Genomic DNA, 24,849 nt, shown 5'->3' with positions numbered 1-24,849 from the left:
GGGCTATATCTATGTGAATTCTAGTATTTCGGTCGAATAAACATTTTTATTCTTGGAGCTAGTTTTAACCCTCCGTATATTAGTTTCTGATCTAAAATTATAGGTGAAAGTTATTTTTATGCCCCTTTATCATGCCCCATGATTTACTATGGGCATTATATTTTCTGGTCTGTGCGTCCGTTCGGCCGTCCGTTCGTCAGTCCGTCCGTTCGTCCGCCTGTCCCACTTCAGGTTAAAGTTTTTGGTCAAGGTTCTTTTTGATGAAGGCTAGTGATAAAAATATATTATAAGCGCCATTGAAGGAATCAAATCGGGCGCCGAAAGAAAGATCAATTTTTTTCAAACCGGCACAAATCTAGTACGCCCGTGTAACTTTACACTGAAAAGAGGGGTACCTGTATTTTACCATAAAATAGGAAGATAAATCATTACGTGAAGTTTGTTATTTTCCGGAAACTGAAATTTATCCGGATGCAACCAGGATTGTATATGTGTTATCCAAACTTCCGGTTTCTGACACGACAACATTTTATTTACTTCGAATTTTTGTTTACTAATAATGCTGAAAGCAATAATATTGATCGGTGGTCCTATCAAAGGTAAATATCATAAGCATTTACAAAGCAGTTGTCTCAATAAGCATATTTTAAAAATTGTCTTTGAACTGTAGAACATTTTAGTTGTGTACAGTAAGGGAGCTACCATTTGATTTTTATGGGGGGGCTAGGATGAAATTTGAAAAAAAAAGGCAGGACAGGATTTTTGAGTAAAAAAAAAGGCAGGATGAGCAACTTGGCAAAAAAAAAAGGCAGGATGACATATTATGTATAAAAAGTCAGGATAAACTAATAAAAAAAAGGCAGGACCGAATAGAGTGAAAAATAAAAAGACAGGACCGAGATCACAACTAAAAAAAAAGGCAGGACAAAATTTTTCATCCTAGCCCCCCCATAAAAATCAAATGGTAGCTCCCTAAATCTTATAAATAAATATTGATAGGGCCTAGATATTTTTTACCTTTTATTGCGTAAATTATTTTATCAGTCCTTAAATATTTTAGATTTTATCCGTGTACAGTGAATTTAAAATTTTTAAGTTGTTTGGGGAAAATTTTTAGTGTATAAATTTTAATTAACTCCAGTCTGGATGATATCCGTTCTAAGGAGGTGTTCCATAATTGAAAGGATTTATGTATAGAAGAAGAAGAAGAAGACTAGAGACAGTAGAGAAGCAGATAGAACGGAAATAGTTGTTTCTTTCAGTCTTTGCATAGATGCCAACTATCATGACTATTACGATTGTTCCGTAGTTTTTCCGATTTTGCGATATAAACTACGCTATTACGGTCAAAGTCGAATAGTTACGGATTTTTATCATTACTTTTCCGTTCTGGTCCAGTATTTAGGAAACGCCAATGTAATGCTTCCGGTTTCTCGGGAGTTATCAACCTATTGTTGAGTAACTAACTGACTTCAGAAGAGTCAAACTTGCATTTTATTAAGTAGCTTTCCCCCTTTCTCTACTTCTCCTTGACAAAACAAAAATGTTTGAGTCGAGAACATCTGAACAATTTATGAATGGAATACATACTACAGACAACATGTTAAATGACAAATTTTAGTGTACATCACTTTGCAACCACTCGTCAGTAATTTTGATTGGTAAATGCACGTTTATGAATGATTACTGAAAACTTTTCAAAAATACGGAAAATTTGATAGTTTGTTACTGCTTGTGTCAAAAGGGGGTTGGCATCTATGGTCTTTGGCAAATTTTCATCTTGGAGATAAAATATATATTAATGCAAGCTTATGGTACCATGACCTCTATTACTGTTTACTGGTATTAAATATAATGCAGCTACTATCTGTGAAAGTGGACGCAGTCTGTATGAATTTTTTTTTTAATCCAAACATTTTTGTTGAGCCTTCTACTTTAGTCGAAAAAGCGAGACATGGCGATCGATCCTACATTCTGTCTGCGGCGGCTTCCACAAATATTCACTTTTTGGTTAAAGTTTTTGAAATTTTAATAACTTTCTAAAACTATCCTGGATTTGTACCAAACTTGGACAGTTCTAAGCTGGTTTCTGATCATAAGATAGTATCCAGAAGTAAATTTGGTAAAAATAAAATTCCATTATTTCTGTATTTTACTTACATGTACAGGCCTCTACAAAAACTTTTTTTTCAACTTGTCCTGGGTGGTTGTCGCTTTGACATATTCACCATTTCCTTTCTCAATTTTACATACAAAAATTTACTTGTCTGAACGAAAATGTTACTTGTCCAAAAAAATTCTATGAAAAATAACCTTTTTACATTTTTAGTTGATTAAAGGAGCAAAATACTTTTCAAAAATATGAGTCAACTTCTTAGACACTTCTAATTCTATAATGAAAATTCAAATAAATATAATTTCAATAAGCAATGAATTAGCATGTTCACCATTCCTTGTATGGAGGGATAAAATACTTCCAATCGTGCTACACTGTACAGCGTATACACGGTTTGTAATGGTGAAAGTTCCTCCATGGTTCAATTTTCATCCATGGAGATCCCTGGTCAAGTACAACTGCGAAACTAGTCATGTCACAGGAATTAGGTTCTAGTTTTCATCAATGCTAGTCTTACCAGACTCTAAACATGAGGCACCATCTGATAAGCCTGTACACTCATTGGATTTGTATTCTGTTTTGTTTTTTAAGTTGAAAAAAGTTTATTCAAATGCAATCAATAAAAATAAGAAGATAAGCCATCATACAATGTAAGGTCCGATTGCCAATGAGACAACTCTCTGCAAGAGATCAAATGACACAGATATTAACAACTATAGGTCACCATATTGCAAGTATTGTTTTTTCTACTTGTGTATGTACTCGAGATTCCGCCAATGTAGACGCACCCCTTGATTGACTGCAAGGGTACAGCGGATCAATGCACACTCCCTAAGGATTAATGGAGATGTGTACTTATGATCAAATATGATTTTGTGAATTTTATTTAAATAATAAAAAATATTTTTGTGAAAAAATTACGGTATGGTATATATTATAAGGAACAGAATAAGGTAGCAAAATGAGGTACTGATTTGTCTTGGTCCCGAAATGTCTCCTGCCTTGTCAAACTGTCTATCAATCATGTCTACTATATATATGTCTCATACGGTGCCAAACTATCTATTAAACTTGGAGCTGAATCTTTTGAGGTGAGGAATTGTCCTTTAAAGTTACCTTATCTACAAAGCGAAATCATTGATTCAGATCAGCAAGACTGGTTTCCGAGAATAGTATACCTTCGGATTTTGTCTAATGCTTAGTCCGTTTCTGTGTGTGTTACATTTCAATGTTGTGTCGTTGTTCTCCTCTTACAATGTATATTTAATGAGTTTCCCTCAGTTCTAGTTTGTTACCCCGATTTTGTTTTCTGTCCATAGATTTACGAGTTTTGAACAGCGGTATACTACTGTTGCCTTTATTTAAACTGTTAAAAAGTAACTGACAAAGAACCAGTAAAAAAAAAATCGATTGCAAGTAAACATGTTAATGGAAAAGGTTTTGCATTTGAATAAACAGAATACAGAAACATGTCAAATTAATATTTGTTTTCTGTTTATAATAAATTACTTTGTTCATAAAAGTTGGATTAAATTTATTTTCTGCAGAATAATTGTACTTGTCCCGACAGACAAGCTTGATACAGCTTTTACTTTTCCGACCTTTTTTCCCTCTGGTATCGGACAAGCGTTATTGTCGAGGCCTGACTTATAAATGGACTTTTTTTTGCTGGGAAACAATACATTCACTCTGAGGTTAAATTTTTTAAAATTTTAATAACTTTCTTATACTACATGTACTATATCCTGGATTTGTACCAAACTTGGACAGAAGCTTGTTTATGATTAAAAGCTAGTATCTAGAAGGAAATTTTGTTAAAATTTTGTACCTGTTTATCTGTATTTTACCCTATAAAAAGGGTAGGAACCGTAATAGGAAACATGCATTTTTTATTTTTTATTTATTGGCCCAATCACTTTTTCCTTGTTGGTGTGCATGTTTATTGGTGTAACTCAGAGGTCCTCTGGGTTTGAGTCACACACATGACAGAGAAGAAGAAGCACTTTTGTAAAGAAATTCATGCTCTCTTGTAACAGTAAGGTCAGTCATTTTCTAATGTGTTGTCAAAAAAGAACATGAAGAATGTCTGTGATGTCAAAATTCATCATCATTACATGCTGGTGAAAAAGTGAATCAGGCCTGCAACCACAAACAAACCCCATAGGCCATATACCACAAAAAGCAAGCTTTGAACAAGTACTTTGTTGATTGTTCATCTGCTTTATTTAGGTACCAGATTCCGACCTTTATCACTAGAGTTGGCCAAGCCCTTGTTTCCTGTAGCGGGCTTTCCTGTTATTTATCATCATATAGAAGCTTGCAGTAAGGTGAGTCAGTCCTAATGTACTACATGCATGTACGATCATAATAATATATTTGTTTGTCGAAACCTTACTTAAAGGTAGAGACAGTGGGTAGCCTGGTCGGCTTAATTTATAAGCATTCCTTTTCTATTGATGGCAAAGAGAAATTGTATCAGATGTTTTTAAGTCTTCATGTCTATAAAAATTTCACATCAGGACAATACAAGATTTTGAATAGGCAGCTATTTCCTGGGAAGATACAGTTAGGGCAAACATTCTTTTTGCTGTTATTTTAATATTGTAGAATGCCGAAATGACCCTTTTATCAATAAATGCTTTAAACACTTTCTACTATCATGACTGTTTTCTCTACATGTGAAAAAAATCAACCTTTCAAAATATTTTGTCTACTTGTTTAGTATTTTGTATGAAGTCACTCCCAATTTTTTTTTCGCATTTTTGTACATGTATATAGATATGATATGTTTTCACTTTCTTGCTATTTTGTTTTTAGCATTTCCTTTCACTCAGAGAGAAAGTTACATAAATTGACAAGACATATCTGTGTCATCAGCTTATTGCACCTTTGTCTTAATTTCTTTTCTAGGTACCAGACATAAAGGAGGTTATATTAATTGGATTTTTCCAGCCTAACGATGCCCTTACAAGATTTATCAATTCAGCACAGATGGAATTTAAAATTCAAATCAGGTTTGATACTGTTTACATAGTTTTAGATATGAAATTCTAAAAATATCAACATTCAAAATCTTATTAAAAATGTCTATAATATAACACAATTCTATGTCTTTATATGAAAAGAAAAATGGGTGTTATGGGGCAAAATATTTTATCCTGTTTTCTAGGACAAAAAAATCCACCAAGCAGTCTGAATATCTGACACAAATTTTAAAAATCTCACCTTAGCACATCCTTAATTTATAAATTTTTTTTCTCAAAAATTATGTCTATCACTTTCCTTGGTAGAGATAAAGATTGTGACCTTTGAAGTCTTAAAGTATATTTCAAACTCTTACACACATATTCAATTTTAAAAGAAAGATTTATAAATTAAAATGCCTAAACAAGTATTTTGTTTGAAAACAAAATCAATGATTTAGATACAATGTATCAAAAAAAGATTTTGTAAATTCATGAATTTTTTGTTTAAATAATAATTATCTACTTTTTTTTTTTTTTTTTTAGATATTTACAGGAGTACACAGCCCTTGGTACCGCAGGTGGTCTTTATCACTTTCGGGACCAGATTTTGGCGGGGCAACCAGATTATTTCTTTGTGATGAATTCTGATGTGTGTGGAGATTTCCCTTTAAAAGAAATGTTACAGGCACATAGAAAAAGAGTGAAAGGATCGTACTGTACAATCCTAGGCATAGAGGTAAATCATTTTGTACTTTTTTATAAAAAATATTATATATCCATGCATATGACGCTTTTATTGGATTTTTTGCAGAGAAGCTTGTTCTTATTTGCAAATGTGATGGAAGCTGAAATACCTTCGGCAGGAAAATTGTCATCCTAGTCAAAAGCACCTGCTGATTTTACTCCTCCATTTTTCATTGTTTTTATACGTCCGCAAAAATTTTTTGGGGTCATATGTATAGATTATAACATGACCTTTTCCATATTGGCCCTGGTATCATCCCGAGACTCCCATATCGGCCTCGAGGCTTAAGCCGAGGGCCGATATGGGTCGAGGGATGATACCAGGGCCAATATGGAAAAGACATGTTATAATCTATTGATCACATATCTAAGTTCTGCAGAATAGAGACACAAAGTTCAATTATTACAATTTAATGAAACATAACAGGTAAAATTTTAAATTTTGTATCACAAAAGTGTCGTTAAGGACGCATTGACGTGACGTCATTTGGAATCAGGGCACAATATGAATATCGTTTTTTTTGCCCGGGCAATTTTGAGGTTATTGCATATGCAAAACCCAACGTATTCGTAACAAATATGTGATAAAATGGTATAATGTTGTCATCTGGGTCTGCGTCGTCCGAAGGCACATTTGGTGTCAAGACATTAACTTTAGTTCATGTGAATGGATCTCTTTGAAATTTGATAAGAATGTTCAATATCCCAAAAGGAAGGTTGGGATTGTTTTTGGGGATGATGGTCCATACCGTTTAGGAATTAGGGGCCCAAAAGGGTCGTATAAAGCTGTGCCTTGCGTAGCACCTGGTTTTATAGCATACATGTATAGAGTAATTAATAATTTATACATGAAAATCAAACATTTAAAAAAAATACAATGAATCTTTTTTGACAGGCTACAAGACAACAGTCCCTGAATTATGGTTGTATTGTAGAAAACAAAGACACACATGAGGTAGGAAACTTAATAATAATAAATTGTAGGTAGTACAATGTGTTCTGGACTTTAGTTAATATTTTTTAACCTGCACTTTCTACAAAGACAGTTGAAAAGAAAACATGAAGCGACATTCATCTCCAACGTATCAACTTTTTAATCAGAATTACTGGTCCTATTGTTTGTGTTTGAATTTCCTATTAGTTTTAATTTAAACAATACATATATATACTGTAAATTCAGAAATTATTGTGAGGCTTATATTATTTCGAGGTTTATATTATTGCGAAAAATTGCGACAGAGTTGTAAACGCAATAATTTAAACTCTCATTTTAAAATACATTATATGAATTAAGCAGGATTTTCCCCAAAATCGTAAAAATTAAAATCGCATTTAAGTCTCAAATGACATAATCACAAAATAAATGCACGAAATAATTTCTGAATTTATAGTATACGAAATACTTAATATCTTGATGTTGAAAGGAACAGCAGCACCAACACCACAAGCTTTATTTTGTTTTATAGGTATTACAATATGTAGAGAAACCAGAAACATACATTAGTTACAGCGCTAACAGTTTAAATTTATTTTGTAGGTATTGCATTATGTAGAGAAACCAGAGACCTACATTAGTACTACAATTAATGGTGGAGTGTACCTGTTCTCACCAGAGATTTTCCAACCTTTAGAACTTATTTTTAAACAGAATTTAGATAGTAAATACAGGTATGGTAAAATATAAGATGCACAACTACAAGCCTTCTTGGAACACCTTTCTCTCATTATACATTATTAGCTTACTTTCTCAAATATGGCCCGAGAACACAGTTATTTCGTTTTGCATTTTTTTTAGACAATAAATTCAAATTAAAAAAAATCTCACCTGTTCTATCTGAAAAAAGATTTTTACAGTGTAGTGTACTTCTTGTGGGACTATTAATATTAAATGTATAGAAATTTCTACCAGCTCTAACTCAAAATATTGACAATTCTATGTTAAGGGTGTCTTAAATTCAGTTTGACAACTTCAGACGTAATAAAATTTGACCTTTTTTAAATGGACAAAATCACTACTTAACATAGAGATTCAGCACCCCAATTTTTTAACATGTAATTACATCCCCCTACTTAATATTTCATGCATTGAATATCAAGAAATAAATTGGGAAAGTGTATCAAATAAAAAGATGCAAGTTATACACTGTTCACATTTAAGGGACTATATTGGTAGACAACGAAAACCTAAGGACGATAATGTGTCCTTGGACCATATATATATCTATAAAATACTCTACTCCAACTTATTTTCACAAAAAATATTTCGCCCTTTCTAGAGGATTGTGGGACATTATAGTAAAGCGATATATTGAGATAAAACCAAACTTTGAATTATTTTTGAACATTTATAATTGCATTTTTCTACTTGCCAAGGTCACAAAAATTAATGATTTGTGAAAATCAGTTGGTTTACAGCATTTAAAACTTCTGTTTACAGGAAGTTGAAAACACAGCAGTAACTATTGAACAAATATTGTAATATCTAGACAGCTATATATAGTCTTTCATGGAAAATATACCATTTTTTTTTTATCACAGACTTTTATTATCCATTCGTTAGATGCAGTGTTCCAGCTAGGCCGTTTTCAGAGGGCGCGGCGCCCGCCCTTTTCCCAGTGGCGCCCTGTGCCCTTTTTACAGTTTCCAGGGCGCCCTGCCTTTTTTGAAGATCGATTGCATATTAATTTGTGCGTATTGATATGATACGCTTATTACTAAATTTTACCTGGGGAAAAGTGTATGACTGTGTTTACGACCCCAAGCTGATCAATGGTTACAACTGGTGTCATAATCTGTTGTTATAGGTAATCCGTTTATCGGATGGGTCATTAATGATCATCAACATTAATTCATTCAAATAAAATCGGTCAGTCGGCAATTATCTTTGAAGAAATGTGCATACAACAACTTGGGCACAATTTGCGATGTTTACCGTAGTTTCATGGAGGAAACGTAATGACAGTAAGTTGGAAAACCATAATAAACTCGTTGAAGACATTGTTTTTCTTGTTTTCCGTAAAATAAACAGAAAATTCAGACGTATTTGTCATTGACTGCCTTCATTTTTGATACGAAAATAACAAAATCAGCCGCCATATTGTGATCATTTTACATCATATTTACGTACTGTTTATAATCCTCCAAAGAAGGAGCACACCCGAATAAAGAAAGATAACTCAATCTGATTTTTTTTCCTAGCATTGAGTAACCCATTTACATATTCTAAAATATGTCTACATGTATCTTGCTTAAGAATATATATGTTTAGGTATTTATTTCGAGTTATGGGAAAAGTTAAAGAGGGTCTTAGTAACAGTGTTGGTAGGGTGCCTTGGTCATCTTTTTCTGTATTCTTTATTTTTGATACAATTTTTCACTGTTGCTTTATATCCTAAAATTGTGAATTTACTGAGCACAGTTGTTTTGTGCTGTATTGCCATTAAGCACAGCAGGGGTAGAAAGGTGAAACTGGTAAAATGTGGCAGACCACAGAAACAGTATAAAACAGGTCACCTTTCAAAACATACTGCTTATAAAGTTCAACTGTGCCAAGCAATGATAAAAAAACTTGTGTGACAAGCTGGTTGACAAGTTTTTCAGCCTTAAAAGTAGAAAGATAGAGTTCTATATGGGCTACTGATGTTGTTCTTGCATAACCTGTGATTCAATGAATAAACACAAATGTTTGATTAACATCTTTTATTAAAATATGCCCTTTTCATATTATCATATCGCGCGTTAAATGCCCTTTTTCAGGATTGGCACCCTGCCCTTTTGAAAACCTAGCTGGAACACTGTAGATGTGTTTGAGCTTTTGATTCTGCCATTTGATTAGGGACTTACCATTTTGAATTTTCCTTGAAATATTTTTGTGATTGTACTTTTAAATATCCTATGTCAAAAATTCATATTTCATTGTCTAAGTTCTTTTTTCTTGTTTTTTTTGTAGTCTTTATATAATCGCTGTCATGTTAATTTGGCTCTGTGGTTTTTGATAAAATATTTTCAATATATATACTAATTGCAATTACATTTATCTTTTGAATGAAAAATGTCGTCATCTTAGATGAACTTGTTTGATAGCTTAAAATGTGTGATAAAAAAATGAATACCAATTTTACATAACAGAAATTATAGAATACTTACAGCTTTGGGGTAAATATTTCAACCAGGAAAAGAGAACAAAGCAATATGGACACTATTTTTAAACTTTGCATTTAATGACGCCATAAAAACCATGGCCACCAAAATAAGTTGATGTATTTACTGATATAAATTATACTTTTTGAACAGATGTAAAATTCCCCAGAAGGGAAATGCTGTGTTTGTTTCTGACTGTTTTACATTGGAGAAAATGGCTAGAGAAAGGGAAATTTTAGCTTAATTCAATATTCTAATATCATTTATAAACTGGGAATTCATCCTTTTTCATTGGATACCATTTTGTTTCGTTTTAATGCTACATGTATCTTCAAATTTCAATTTTCAATGAAGTACAAAAAACTAAAAATTATCTATAGACTTGTATATTTGTACATGTGTTTGGAGATTATGGTAAAACCACAAAATCAGGTGTCAATGAAAATACAATTTTCCCTCAAACTTCAACTACAAAAAATGTATTTGTATTCAGGAAAATAAATGAATCCAGATTAAAGATGAAATTATGGTCATTATTTAGAATAAACATCCCAATTTAGAATAACTATAAACTAAACCAAGGTTCCCTGATCAGAATTATTATGTCAATTTTAATTCAAAAGATTACTTGATTATCTACAGTTTAACATGATTTATGCATATTTTTTTTTTTAAATAAAATTGAGAATGAATGTTGAGGTTAGGCCACCTATACTGTTTGCTGATTAAAAACAAAATCTCTTAGACTAAGGTTCACTATAAACAGTGTTCTCCCCAGGGCATTCAAGCACCATTGTACCGTGGTGGTATATTTTCTATCATGGTGCAATTTTTAAAGTATTTATATTAGAATGTGTAGGAGCCGTGGTACTATATTTTTTGGAAAACCAGTGCTATGTTAATTTCCACGGTGCTATTTCAAAATTCTGGGAAGAACAGTGGTAGAAACTTTCAGCAATTTCTATCTTTCATTTCTAATATGTATTTATTTTGTATTTCAAGATCTGATTTTAGTTTATTTTGTCTTTAGTTGCAAAGAAGGAAGATTTGATGTTTTTGGGTAAAACTTTCAGCATGTTGTCTCGTGTTTTGTTTCGTATCTTTGTGTAGAAATAGAATATATTGTAGGAATTTTTGCATCAATTTAAGATTTTTTTATCTCTTTACAATTCTAATATTGAATTTTATCAATGCCTGTTTTAGAAGAAAAATATCAGAAAAATTCAATGTTGAAGATTATTTTGTATTGTTTTTTCTTTTTAATTAATTTTGATAAGTTGTTTGTTTTTGCTGGTGAACTTATTTTAATTTTTCAAAAACCAAAAAGTTAAGAAAACACATAGGAATGAACATCTTTTTTCATTTTTCTGTCTTTTGTTCTTTTTCTCTATTCGGACTTAAAAATCAAAGGAATGAATTGTAAAGAGTTTCCAACATGTCAAAACTATTTTCAACTTGTACCATCAGTCATTGTCAGTGACAGGAAGAATATTTTAATAAAAAAATACAAAATTATTTCAAGATAAATAGATATTTTTCAGAGCTAAAAAGTGAGTATATCAATTTGTTAAATGTTTTTTTTTATATTTAAAGTAATGCTAGTATAGAAATCACAAACACCCACTTGTCTTATAAAACTATACATGCATCTAATGACATGTTACAACAATAGCACAGTAAGTTTTATCTTTGTCCATTATGACTGTATGCAAGTCAAGTCTGTTTTCCCCCACCGGTACTTGCAGAATATGATCTAATGGAATTGGTTCATTTAAGAAGAGCATGCTGCTCCAATTTTGCATGATCTTGCTTTGTGTACATGTTGTATATATAAGGTGATTGTATTTTAACTGTTGATATATAATCACCTTTGTTCAATTCAATTTGATGTTTTGCTGGCTGCAAACAAAAATCTTGCTTAAACTGAATTTACCTGTTCAAATAATCTGTACACCATGTTTAGAAATACAATTGAAAAGTGATAATTTGCCAGGGATCTCCATGGATGAAAATTGATCGATAAATGAATCGTCTATCTTCAGATAGTATTCTCCTGTATGGTTTGTTGAACTACCTGTACAAGCTCAGGTACAAGTGATAAACGATCTTAATTCGGATATTTCTCAGGCGTTAGAAGTATTGGATTATAATATAAAAAAGCCTAAGGGTTATGAAATTACATGCATTTGATCATAATTGCTAACAAAATGGCGTCGGGCTATAAAAAAAGATAACAGTTTGAACGATGGCAGAGGACAATTTAACGATTGCACGAGTCATTTGACGATGGCGCAAGATATTTGAACGATGGCAGGGCGCCATCATTAAACAGGCCATGGAGATCCCTGATCTGCTTGCAGATCAGCCAATGAGATTGTACTTTCATCCACTCATCTTTTAATAAACTGAACATGTGATTGATATAAGATGTTTTATAGATACAAATGCAAATATAGAAGATATGATATGAGTGCTATTGAGACAGCTCTCCTTCCAAGTCATAATTCATCGAAGTAAACCATTTAATATAGGTCAAAGTAAATAGTTAGAGCACTTTTTGCATACCTGTATAAAAACCTGTTCATTAATTCATCTTAGCAACATGTGCAGTTTTGATTTGGATGTAAAAGGACAAGAGTACTTTTAGTTTTTTTTTATGTTTAAACAAATGTAGACTTTTCAATAGTATTTTTAGACTCTGTGTAACTGGTTAATCAGTGTCCAGATTGTAGCGTTATTGTTAAATTATATTTTACTAACTGGTAGGCATGAAGAGTACATATGTTGATGCAGAACTAATTAACATGATTAATACAGTTGATTTATATTTTATGTTTTTTTTGTTTCAGTTACCTCCCTTCCCTGTTTCACAGTACAAACTCTATTTGAAGTTCACTGCCAAAATATCCCACAATCTAAAATTTCTTTTTGATTCAATATGACATCTAATGAACATTTGTTTCACATGCTTATTGATTAAAAACAAAGAAAACCCAACAATCAAATAAAATTTAACAGGGAACATCACACAAATTTCCTACATAAATGTATTGAATTGACGTCACAAAGACTTTTCTGTCATTAATTTTTATTAAATTACTGATATAGCCATTTGTTTTTACTGTGAAATCTTTACATTTATATAATCTGTCCAATTTTCTAACCTGTAGAATGAAGGTGACTATATGTGTAAAAATCAAGGGGTCAGAATTAAAAAGAATTATTGTTCTTTTTGTACGAATTAAATATTCTTGAAGTTTTGCAAATTGTCCTATATATGCTACTACAATGTGATGCTGGGTTTTACTTTTAAAATATATATATATATATATATATATATATATATGCCAATCTTGGAATAGGTTATTTATGCTTTTGTTTGATGTTGCTAGGTGACCATGCTGCAGTTCATGCCCCTCTTTTGCTATATTGCTTATATATATAGTGAAACAAATACTGCTAAGCAGATTTTCCTCTTTACAGCTGCTGTTTGTAAAATTAAATCTTTAAAAGAGCCCTTGATCAAGTTTGGCTGTTTCATCATTGCAATTATTTGGCTTTATACCTCAATTCTGACTTTTTAAAAAATCTGTTCCTCTCTATTGAAAATTCTTGGACAGATTTCAACCAAACTTGACCTTAATCTATCAATATGATAATTATTTTTAGTCGTGCCAGTGCAGCAACAGGGCTGCAATGAGTATACAAATAAGTTAAGAGTAAAAAATTTTTAATACCGTGTATAGGCCTTTTTGATAGTCCACTTTGATTATTTCTGCCTCAGTTATTTAGAAACATCAATGATAGACATGATAGAAAGGCAGATTTAAAGTTTATTTCTTTTTTTTTGTCTAAAGTTTTGAAAACTATAATAGATAGTCAGAAACTACAGAAATGGTCATCGAGTTTAAATACAGTAAGTTACTAAACGAAAGTCTCAGTACGTAATAGATGTATTATGAATTCCAATGAGATGACTCTCCCATAGAGACCAGCTGACATAGGCGTTAACCACTTTAACTGTACATACTGCCTTCAACTATAAGCAATTTTGTTTCTGATAAAATAGGACGAACTATGATATATTTCTGCCAAGTGAGAATTTCAGAATTGTAAAAGGATCTAGTTCTTTAAAAAAATGCTTATGTGTTAGTCCACCTCAGTACAGTTTGATCTCAGAAGTAAAATTATCATATTTTTGTCATTTGTTGTCAAAGTATTTTCCAAATTTAAGTTGTATTTTAATTTTGGACCATAATAAATTATTATATTTTTAGAGAAAATTGTTGGGCTCAAATGAAACAATATGTTAATATTATGTTATTCAAATATTGTGGTCAGCAGCTATACATAAAAAAAAATCAACTTTCATTTTCTACTTTCAGTTTTGATCCAAATATAACCACCAGTGAAGTAATAAGATTAGAACAGGATATTTTTGTACCTTTAGCTAGTTCAGGGAAACTGTTTGTTTATGATACGAAACGTTTCTGGAGTCAAATTAAATCTACAGGGTAAGTCAGAGAAAGTAAATATTCCTAATTACTGTGGATTCATGTATTTTTTGTGAATTGAAGAAAACTTACATTTTTCCTGGATATTTGAATTCGTGGTTTGCCGATTTCTGAGTACAAAGCCTAATGAAAATTTGTAATTTGTAAAACATATCAATTTGTGGTTCACCTGAATCCACGTAACCAACGTAAAATTGATATCCAATAAATAATAATGAATCCACAGTAGTTAATGAAGTTATAAAATTCGAGAAAGGAAATGGGGAATGTGTCAAAGCGACAACAACCCAACCATAGAGCAGACAACATACATGCATTCATATACCATTGGGATTTGAATGGACAGAAATGCAATTGCAGTTCATGTAATTGTCTGCCTGTCAAAAGACAAACATTATCACAAAAATGTATCAGAGACAGTATGACAGAAAAGTTTCATAGGGATTAATTTGATAGATATACAGATCTGTGTCCACGCTTTGGTTAACACTGTTCTGACAAATGTCCATTATAATTTCTGATTTAAAAACCGTTCAGGATCATCAATTTTGGTTATATTGATACACATGCACATCTTAAATTTGGAGGCAGAAATTAATTTTATTTCGCTGATTTAATAATTACATTACCAGAACAGAAAATAGAACTGTGTTTTTATAGATTCTTGTGAGCAAAGGATGAAACCAGGTTCAGTATTTTAATCAGATTAAATAAATATATTCATTATATAAGGGAGTTCGCTTCTCAGTTTCAAAGTAATTAACTTTTCAAAACACTAGTTTATATTGATAGGGAATTAATTAAGGAATCCAAAGAGTAAAAAAAATATGTAGGTCACCGTGCTTGTTTTCCAGATATGAGCCATTGAAATTTTGGCGGGGAAATATTCTCTCTTGACTTTTCATAGCTTTATAATTGACAAGTTGAAGTTCTCAAAAACTTTTAAAAAGTAATTAAAATTTTATAAGACTTCTACAGATGGCTTATCATTATGCATGTAAAAGATTTTCATAAAGAAAAATGGGGGTCACCGGGCAAATTTTTCAAGGCATTCAAATGGATAAAACCAGAGGATTCCAAAAATCTGACAAAAAATCCAAAACATGACAAGCCAGCTTCCATAAATTCATTTTTATACGACCGCAAATTTTGAAAAAATTTTCGTCGTATATTGCTATCACGTTGGCGTCTGCGTCGTCGTCGTCCGGCGTCCGAATACTTTTAGTTTTCGCACTCTAACTTTAGTAAAAGTGAATGGAAATCTATGAAATTTTAACACAAGGTTTATGACCACAAAAGGAAGGTTGGTATTGATTTTGGGAGTTTTGGTCCCAACATTTTAGGAATTAGGGGCCAAAAAGGGCCCAAATAAGCATTTTCTTGGTTTTCGCACTATAACTTTAGTTTAAGTTAATAGAAATCTATGAAATTTTGACACAAGGTTTATGACCACAAAAGAACGGTTGGGATTGATTTTGGGAGTTTTGGTCTCAACAGTTTAGGAATTAGGGGCCAAAAAAGGGCCCAAATAAGCATTATTCTTGGTTTTCGCACAATAACATTAGTTTAAGTAAATAGAAATCAATGAAATTTAAACACAATGTTAATGACTACAAAAGGAAGTTTGGTATTGATTTTGGGAGTTTAGGTCCCAACAGTTTAGGAATTAGGGGCCAAAAAGGGACCCAAATAAGCATTTTTCTTGGTTTTCGCACCATAACGTTAGTATAAGTAAATAGAAATCTATGAAATTTAAACACAAGGTTTATGACCATAAAAGAAAGGTTGGGTTTGATTTTGGGAGTTTTGGTCCCAACATAATAAGGGGTCCAAAGGGTCCAAAATTAAACTTTTGTTTGATTTCATCAAAATTGAATAATTGGGGTTCTTTGATATGCTGAATCTAACTGTCATGACTGTGTATGTAGATTCTTAACTTTTGGTCCCGTTTTCAAATTGGTCTACATTAAGGTCCAAAGGGTCCAAAATTAAACTTCGTTTGATTTTGACAAAAAATGAATCAGTTAGGTTCTTTGATATGCTGAATCTAAAAATGTACTTAGATTCTTGATTATTGGCCCAGTTTTCAAGTTGGTCCAAATCGGGGTCCAAAATTAAACTTTGTTTGATTTCATCAAAAATTGAATAAATGGGGTTCTTTGATATACCAAATCTAACTGTGTATGTAGATTCTTCATTTTTGGTCCTGTTTTCAAATTGGTCTACACTAAAGCCCAAAGGGTCCAAAATTAAACTTAGTCTGATTTTAACAAAAATTGAAATCTTGAAGTTCTTTGATATGCTGAATCCAAAAATGTACTTAGATTTTTTATTATGGGCCCAGTTTTCAAGTTGGTCCAAATCAGGATCTAAAATTATTATATTAAGTATTGTGCAATAGCAAGTCTTTTCAATTGCACAGTATTGCACAATGGCAAGAAATATCTAATTGCACAATATTGTGAAATAGCAAAATTTTTTTTAATTAGAGTTATCTTTCTTTGTCCAGAATAGTAAGCAAGAAATATCTAATTGCAAAATATTGTGCAATAGCAAGATTTTTTTTTAATTGGAGTTATCTTTCTTTGTCCAGAATCAACTTAAATCTTTGTTATATACAATATACAATGTATATTCACTTTTTACTACCAACTGATAAATTAAAATAATCTTCACCATTCAGTGATAACAAGCAGTTTTTTTACATCTTAATATTTTATGATGTATTTAAATGAGTAGTTATTGTTGCAAACTCCATTAGAAATTTTAATTGAGATTAGTTTTGGAATAAGGGAAAGGGGGATGTGATTAAAAAAATTGGGTTCAATTTTTCTCATTTGAAATTTCATAAATAAAAAAGAAAATTTCTTCAAACATTTTTTTGAGAGGATTAATATTCAACAGCATAGTGAATTGCTCTAAGAGAAACAAAAATTTTAAGTTCATTAGAACACATTCATTCTGTGTCAGAAACCTATGCTGTGTCAACTATTTAATCACAATCCAAATTTAGAGCTGAATCCAGCTTGAATGTTGTGTCCATACTTGCCCTAACCGTACAGGGTTCAACCTCTGCGGTCGTATAAAGCTACGCCCTGCGGAGCATCTGGTTTATATTCTCTTGACATTGCAGTAATTATAAAACTTTTTTTAATTTTTATTTAATATTGCCTGATTTGGAACACAGCTTCTCTTAAACCCTTTGCCACAAAGAATATAATTAAATATATCACTATCAGCCTGAAAAAAATAATAAACAAAAATGTATTGTACATATTTTTAATCAAAGAGTGGATATTTTTCACTTCTCTACACGGTAATTTTGATTTAAAAATGTTTTTGAATTGTTTTTTCAGGGCAGCAATTTATGCAAACAGACATTATTTAGCTATTTACCAAACAACTCATAAAGACAGATTAGCAGCTAATGGTGAGGGGAAACCAAAGATAATTGGAGATGTTACGATACATCCTACAGCTCAGATCCACCCTACAGCTGTGGTAAGATTAAAGCACTGGGTCCTGTTACTGAAATATTTCAATATCAATGTGTTCTTAGAAATGAAATTAAGGTATGTCCCAGCCAGCAAAGACAAAAGAAAAAGCAAAATGTTTACTACGCCCAGCTAAGAATCATGCAAAGTGTGATACATCCATAGTGAAGGATATTCATCTGCTATAGTTTAATTGAATCAACTTGAGGCAGAATTAATATAAATGGAAATTTGCACACAAAAAATCAAGCTGTTGCTATGGAAATGACTTTTCTTAGTTACAAGGTGCTAAAGGCATAAAAAAAAAAAAAAATTGTATATTTTTTTCTAATTGGAAAAAGTGCAATACTGATGAACTGTATAAAAAGTATATACCAGATTTTGCAATCTATAATCTTCAACTTAAATAGGAAACATTTGAAAAGACTGATACAAGTACCGAAACTTGGTTACCATGACAACCAAATTAACAAATATTTTCAAGTTGGAAAATTGTCAAAAACTAAAAAAATTCAAACATAGAATTGATTTGTTTGACTCTTGTCTAAAACATATCAAAAATAAAAATACGTAGCCTAGTACAGAATTTCATAAAAATGTTGATCATGTCGTCAGGTTTTTTACAATATTTATGCACTTTTTTTCTCAATAATCATATAAATAAGCTTTCTGTAGATAACCTTACAACTTTTTATTGCTAGTTTAAGGGAGTTCGCTTCTCAGTTTCAGAGTAATTAACTTTTCATAACACTAGCGTATATTGATAGGGAATTAATAAAAGAATCCAAAGAGCAAATAAAATAAATAGGTCACCGTGCTTGTTTATGAAATATTAGCCATTGAAATTTTGGCGGGAAAATATTCTCTCTTGACTTTTCATAGCTTTAATTATCATTGACAAGTTGAATTTCTCAAAAACTGTTAAAAAGTAATTAAAATGTTATAACATTTTTACAGATGGTTTATCTTTATACATGTAAAAGATTTACAAAAAGAAAAATGGGGGTCACCGGGCAAAATTTTTCAAGGCATTCAAATGGATAAAACCAGAAGATTCCGAAAAATCTGACAAAAAATCCAAAACATGACAAGCCAGCTTCCTTAATGTGAATAATGTTTTAAAACCATTTTAAAAGATAGTCTGTTGAATTTTGAAGCAAAAGCATAGACAATTTTTGTGAAAATGGACTTTTTAAGGTAAATATGATCCTGTATCTTTTTCTTGAATATCACATCATGCATTTTAGCTTATTTTTATTTTCAGGTTTTATTGTATAAATAACAGATATCGTGAGATATGTTAAAAACTTTATTTATTTCATGTAAATGTGTTGGGAACCAGATTAACCTTCATCAGGAACACTCAAACCCAATCATTTAAAAAACAGGGAGGAATAGATTGACCAAAGGGGACATAGATAAAAAAAAAACAAAAAAACAGGGAAGAATAGATTGACCATCAGGGACCTAGATAAAAAAATAAATTCATCTAAAGTTAACTTTACCTAAACAATTCTTTTTATTTAATAGCTTGGACCAAATGTATCCATTGGAAAGTATGCTAACATTGGTGAAGGTGTAAGAATTAGAGAATCAATTGTGTTAGAGGGAGCCACTTTACAGGTACGTGAAGGTGTAAGAGTTAGAGAATCAATTGTGTTAGAGGGAGCCACTTTACAGGTATGACATACTGTAGAGCTAAAATCTAAAATGAAATGGGACGAAAGTCTGTCTTTTAAAGTCAAATGTACAAGAGATAAATATATAATATATTTTTTTTAATATACACCTGGAAAAAAGTATTGCAACACCAAATTGAAATTGAATTAAAAAAAACACTCATTATTTTTTTGTGATATAATTTGGTAAAATAGAACTAGTTAAACATTATTTAAGTATCACCTGAGTTTAATCAATAAATATCGACTCGATAAGTTTTTATCTGCACATGCAGCTACTGTACCCGTAAACAGCAAAAAAGATGTTTTCATCCTCATTGTTTTCAACACATTAAATAACCAAGTTTTTAAAATTATGTGATTGACACCTTATAATGGGTCCTTGACAACTCTTAACTGCAGCAAGATGGCAGATTATCAGCATAAGAGAAGCAGGGATGTCGCTGTAACAACTGCACGCATTGTTGGTCATCACCATTCCACTGAAGTCGTTTTGAGAATAAAAATCAGGCAATAAACGCTGTGAAAGACCTTCCGAGATAATGAAGACCCCCTATACCATTTGCTAGAGAAAATCAAGCATAATGAAGGTTGGTCAGAAGGTAACCCATTGCATACAAGACAATCCTAAAATAAGAGTGGTGGCCATACAAGAGCCTTTTAACAAGAACTGTTCGAGATCAACTCATCGCTACTGGTTACCGTGCGATAATACCATTTCGGAGACCTTTGCTAATGAGCAGACTTACAGTTTTCCGTATCCAATGTAGTGCAGAGCTCGCTAAAGTTGGAAATTAGAATCGTGGAGGAAGATCCAATGTTCAAATGGAATTTGGTTCATCTTGCTTGGCCCGATCGTAGCCCGGCTTTGAACCATATTGAGCTTATATGGGACACTATTGGGCGGAAAGTGAGCGAAAGGACACCCCAGTTCAAACACAACATGAAATAAACAATTCCCTTCATCAGAAATGGTTGCTGCTACCTTAGCAACAAATTAGTCGATTTATGGCAGGAATCAGAAGACGTTAAGATGCGGTTATCCGTTTGAATGGAGGCTGCGCACAAAGTACTAATTCTTTGGCATATAACGATCAACCATGATGTGAACAGTCATCTGAAGATTAATTTTGAAATGTCTGACATTGTAAAGTTCGACTACAGTGAAACTTGTCAAATGCGTTTTTTTGTACAAAAAACACTTCATTTTGTTATTGAAATTGTGGTTATATTTATCATTTTTTTTTAAACATTTTTTTTCCGTTGCAATGCCAATGTTATCGTGAACTATGTTTCAATGATATTATACACATATTTTATTATATTCCATCAGAAAAAAGAGGCTGATTTTTCAAATTTTAAAAAGAGGCTGATTTTTCAAATTTTAAAAAATCAAGGTGTTGCAATACTTTTTTCCATGTGTATATTATCCTATATTGTGTTTTTACATTCATTGTTGATATTAGGAGCCAGATGAATAAAATTGAGAAAGGAAATGGGGAATGTGTCAAAGCAACAACAACCCGACCATAGAGCTGACATCGTTACAGACGAAGGCCACCAATGGGTCTTCAATGTAGCGTGAAGCTCACTCATCCGTAGGTGTCCTTCAGCTGGTTCCATAAAAAATATTTATACTAGTACAGTTGACGTCATGCTAAACTCCAAATTATACACAAAAAACTAAAATTAAAAATCATACAAGACTAACAAAGGCCCGCGGTTCCTGAAATGTCGTCCATGTTTACAGACTGATTTTGTTTTTAGTTTAAAAATGTATGCAATTCGAAGAAATAAATTTTGCAATGTTTTGTTTTCTTTTTTCATACAGGATCATTCATGTGTATTGTATAGTATCATTGGTTGGAATGCAGTTGTTGGTAGTTGGACAAGAGTAGAAGGTACACCTAATGACCCAAATCCAAACAAACCATTCGCCAAAATAGAAGTGACATCTATATTTACAAACGATGGAAAATTAAATCCTTCAATTACAGTAATAGGTAAGTCTAACTGTGTTTTGGTAAACAATTTAACACAGTACCATTGAATAATTCTTTTGTGTTTCTGTACATGTGTATGCTCTTTTTACTTGGGTAGGAGGAATAAGGTTTATAGAAATATTTACACTAAAGCATTAGCTAGGTTTAATTTATTAACAAATATGATGCCTGCCAACTTTAGAAAGAACACAGCATGATATGAAATAATTATTTTTATTCTTATAAAAAAAAATGAGAACTTTTTAGTAAAGTGGTGGGACTACACAACATAAGAAAAATATATAAAAATCTGTTAATCAGATTTGTATAAAGAAGAAAAACATTTAACAAAAGCACAGGTATTTATACATCTTTTACAATGAAAAAGATGCAAAGCACTCATAGTTACTAATTTAAAGCATCTAGCCATAGTTCAAAGCCAATAACAAGTAATACCGATAATCCTATATTTAAAACTCTAAAACCCTGCTTTTTGTCGAGCCTTCGACTTTAGTCGAAAAAGCGAGACTAAGCGATCCTACATTCCGTCGTCGTCGGCGGCGTCCACAAATATTCACTCTGTGGTTAAAGTTTTTGAAATTTTAATAACTTTCTTAAACTATACTGAATTTCTACCAAACTTGGACAGAAGCTTGTTTATGATCATAAGAAAGTATCCAGAAGTAAATTTTGTAAAAATAAAATTCCATTTTTTCCGTATTTTACTTATAAATGGACTTAGTTTTTCTGCGAGGAAACATTACATTCACTCTGTGGTTAAAGTTTTTAAAATTTTAATAACTTTCATAAACTATCCTTGATTTGTACCAAACTTAAACAGAAGCTTGTTTATGATCATAAGATAGTATCAAGAAGAAAATTTTGTAAAAATAAATTTCCACTTTTCCACATTTTACTTATAAATGGACTTAGTTTTTCTGCGAGGAAACATTACATTCACTCTGTGGTTAAAGTTTTTAAAATTTTTATAATGTTCTTAAACTATCCGGGATTTCTACCAAACTTAGACAAAAGCTTGTTTCTGATCATAAGATATTATTCAGAAGTAAATTTTGTAAAAAAAAAAATCACTTTTTCCGTATTTTACTTATAAATGGACTTAGTTTTTCTTCCAGTTAACATTACATACAGTCTGCAGTTAAAGTTTATAAAACATTTATTAGATTCATAAACTATCCTGGATTTTTTTACCAAACTTGGAAGCTTCTTTCAATCAAAAGACAGTATCGAGAGGGAAATTTTTATTGATGTTTTTCCTCATTTTTGTTGAGTCTGCGATTAACAGCAAAAGTAGGCGAGACACTGGGTTCCGTGGAACCCTTACGAATTTTATATCCTTTTATACATACAAACATACAATTGTTTCTTTTGTTAAACAATCCATATACACATGTCAATAATTGATAATGTTATATTTGTATATAATTACATTTGATGTATCTTTCATTATAATACATTATTCTGATTGGCGAACTGCACATCACGTGTTAATCCGTAAGCAATTGCATTACACAATAAAACTTATTCATGATAACACGAGGTCCCACAATAAAGTGCACATGTAAATTAAATAAAAAAATGATAAATTCGTGTTTTCATGATCCTAGTTAAAAAAATGTAATTATAAATATTGAATGCTTCTTTTTGTAACTTCATAGGGTTGTAAAAGCGTTGACCATGCGCACATTTTTAGAATGAAATGCTTCTGCGCTTCATACAAAATGTACTTCGGTCAACGCTTTTACATCTCAATAAAGTTACAAAAAGAAGCATTCAATTCCTAAATATATATTTTTTCTTTTTCAGGTTCTAATGTGCAAATACCTTCCGAAGTAGTGATCTTAAATTCCATTGTTTTACCAGACAAATCTCTAAGTGGGAGTTACAAAAACCAAATCATCTTATAATAATAGTGATATAAATTGTGATTTTACAGAAGGGAGATAATTCAAATTTGACTGAAACTTGTATGACACCAGATCATTGTGGAAAAGTGCAATGCATGAACAAAACAGGAATGATGTCACTATTTTCTAATTTCACAATTTTGACCAAACAGATATTTTTTATAGACACATTATTGAGACACTAAAGTTCACAACAGTAAATTTTAAGTCATAAATAGAAGTTATGTTAACAACAGCCTGGGTGAATTTTGCTTTTTCCACCGGCCCACTGTGGACAGCCCACCCGTGCCCACTCCAGCTATAATCTCTTTTTTGTAAAAATATTATATGCTTATCTGCTATTATCAATTGATTTTACTGGCAAGTCTTTTGATGAAACAAAAGAAATTGCATGCCCACTCCTATGGGTGGGCAGAATGGACAAGCTAGAAATTTTGCCCACCTGGTGCCCAGTCCCACTGTGGACGGGTGGACAAAGCAAAATCCACCTGAGCTGTAGTGCTCAAATATTAGCCATTAGATTTAAAAGTGTCAGTCTTCCTAGGATACAGTTTAAACATATTGAGAAACAATTTAAAAATTTCTTAAAATCATTAATGTATTTTAAGTTTCCACATTGGAAGATTTACAGAATTATCCATTATTTATTTATTTAGCCATAATTTCATATACTTGTATTTCTTATTTATACATAATTTGTTGCATATTATTTATGAGGGATTTTATAAATGTTTTTTGGTATTTTATTCTTTGTGTTCTATTTCTAATCTCATCAAGTTTACATCAACTTTGAGTGTTCAACAAACCACATGTTTCTTAAAAGCTTGTATGTGTTTTCCTGAAGATGCTGCCCAGGAAAGAAAATGGACAATATCTGTTCAGTGCTGATTTGCTTACTTACTTCCCTGTACGACAGTGGTCACTACAAAACTAATCTAAGTACTGAAGTACTGAATACAGAGACCGCAAGTTCTCGTGGATGGTCCGACAAGCACTTGTCTCAGAATAAAAATCACATCTTTATACCTGATAATGTACAGATATAATTTTTTTCTGGCACAAGTTTGTGCATGGATTATAAATTAATAACGGAATTCATCATCACTGTAATTATAGATTATCGTTGATTATCTCATCGAGATTGATTTTCTTGCTTGAGCTGGTACAGCGAAAGTGAGAAAAGCAATCGAGTTGAGATGACCAATGATAATCTGTTTATCGCTATTTTACCTATGACGACGTTGTCAATTTCGTTAGCAACGCCATGTGGCCTCCTTAGTTTCTAG

General features: G+C 31.7%; 1 protein-coding gene across 5 annotated transcripts; it reads left to right on the top strand.

The window, feature by feature from the left end:
* The first annotated feature begins 477 nt into the window (after positions 1 to 477).
* Positions 478 to 24,304, top strand: LOC139503397 (mannose-1-phosphate guanylyltransferase regulatory subunit alpha-A-like). 5 transcript variants are annotated; one of them, XM_071293176.1, is made up of 13 exons: positions 478 to 599; positions 4,346 to 4,443; positions 5,027 to 5,130; positions 5,626 to 5,818; positions 6,722 to 6,781; positions 7,364 to 7,494; positions 10,997 to 11,026; positions 14,352 to 14,480; positions 17,837 to 17,981; positions 19,505 to 19,550; positions 19,608 to 19,654; positions 21,485 to 21,656; positions 23,463 to 24,304. In XM_071293176.1, exons 1-13 carry the CDS (start codon positions 560 to 562, stop codon positions 23,561 to 23,563), a joined length of 1,296 nt encoding a protein of 431 aa, XP_071149277.1. In that variant the 5' UTR covers positions 478 to 559; the 3' UTR covers positions 23,564 to 24,304. The 5 variants fall into 5 exon arrangements, with proteins under 5 accessions (XP_071149277.1, XP_071149276.1, XP_071149273.1 ...); XM_071293175.1 differs by lacking the exon at positions 19,608 to 19,654 and having other exon boundaries at positions 19,505 to 19,597; XM_071293172.1 differs by having other exon boundaries at positions 19,505 to 19,654.
* Positions 24,305 to 24,849: the final 545 nt, after the last annotated feature.

Source organism: Mytilus edulis, chromosome 14 (assembly GCF_963676685.1).
Source record: "Mytilus edulis chromosome 14, xbMytEdul2.2, whole genome shotgun sequence".
Lineage (NCBI taxonomy): Eukaryota > Metazoa > Mollusca > Bivalvia > Mytilida > Mytilidae > Mytilus > Mytilus edulis.
This window is presented reverse-complemented; position numbering and strand designations above follow the sequence as displayed.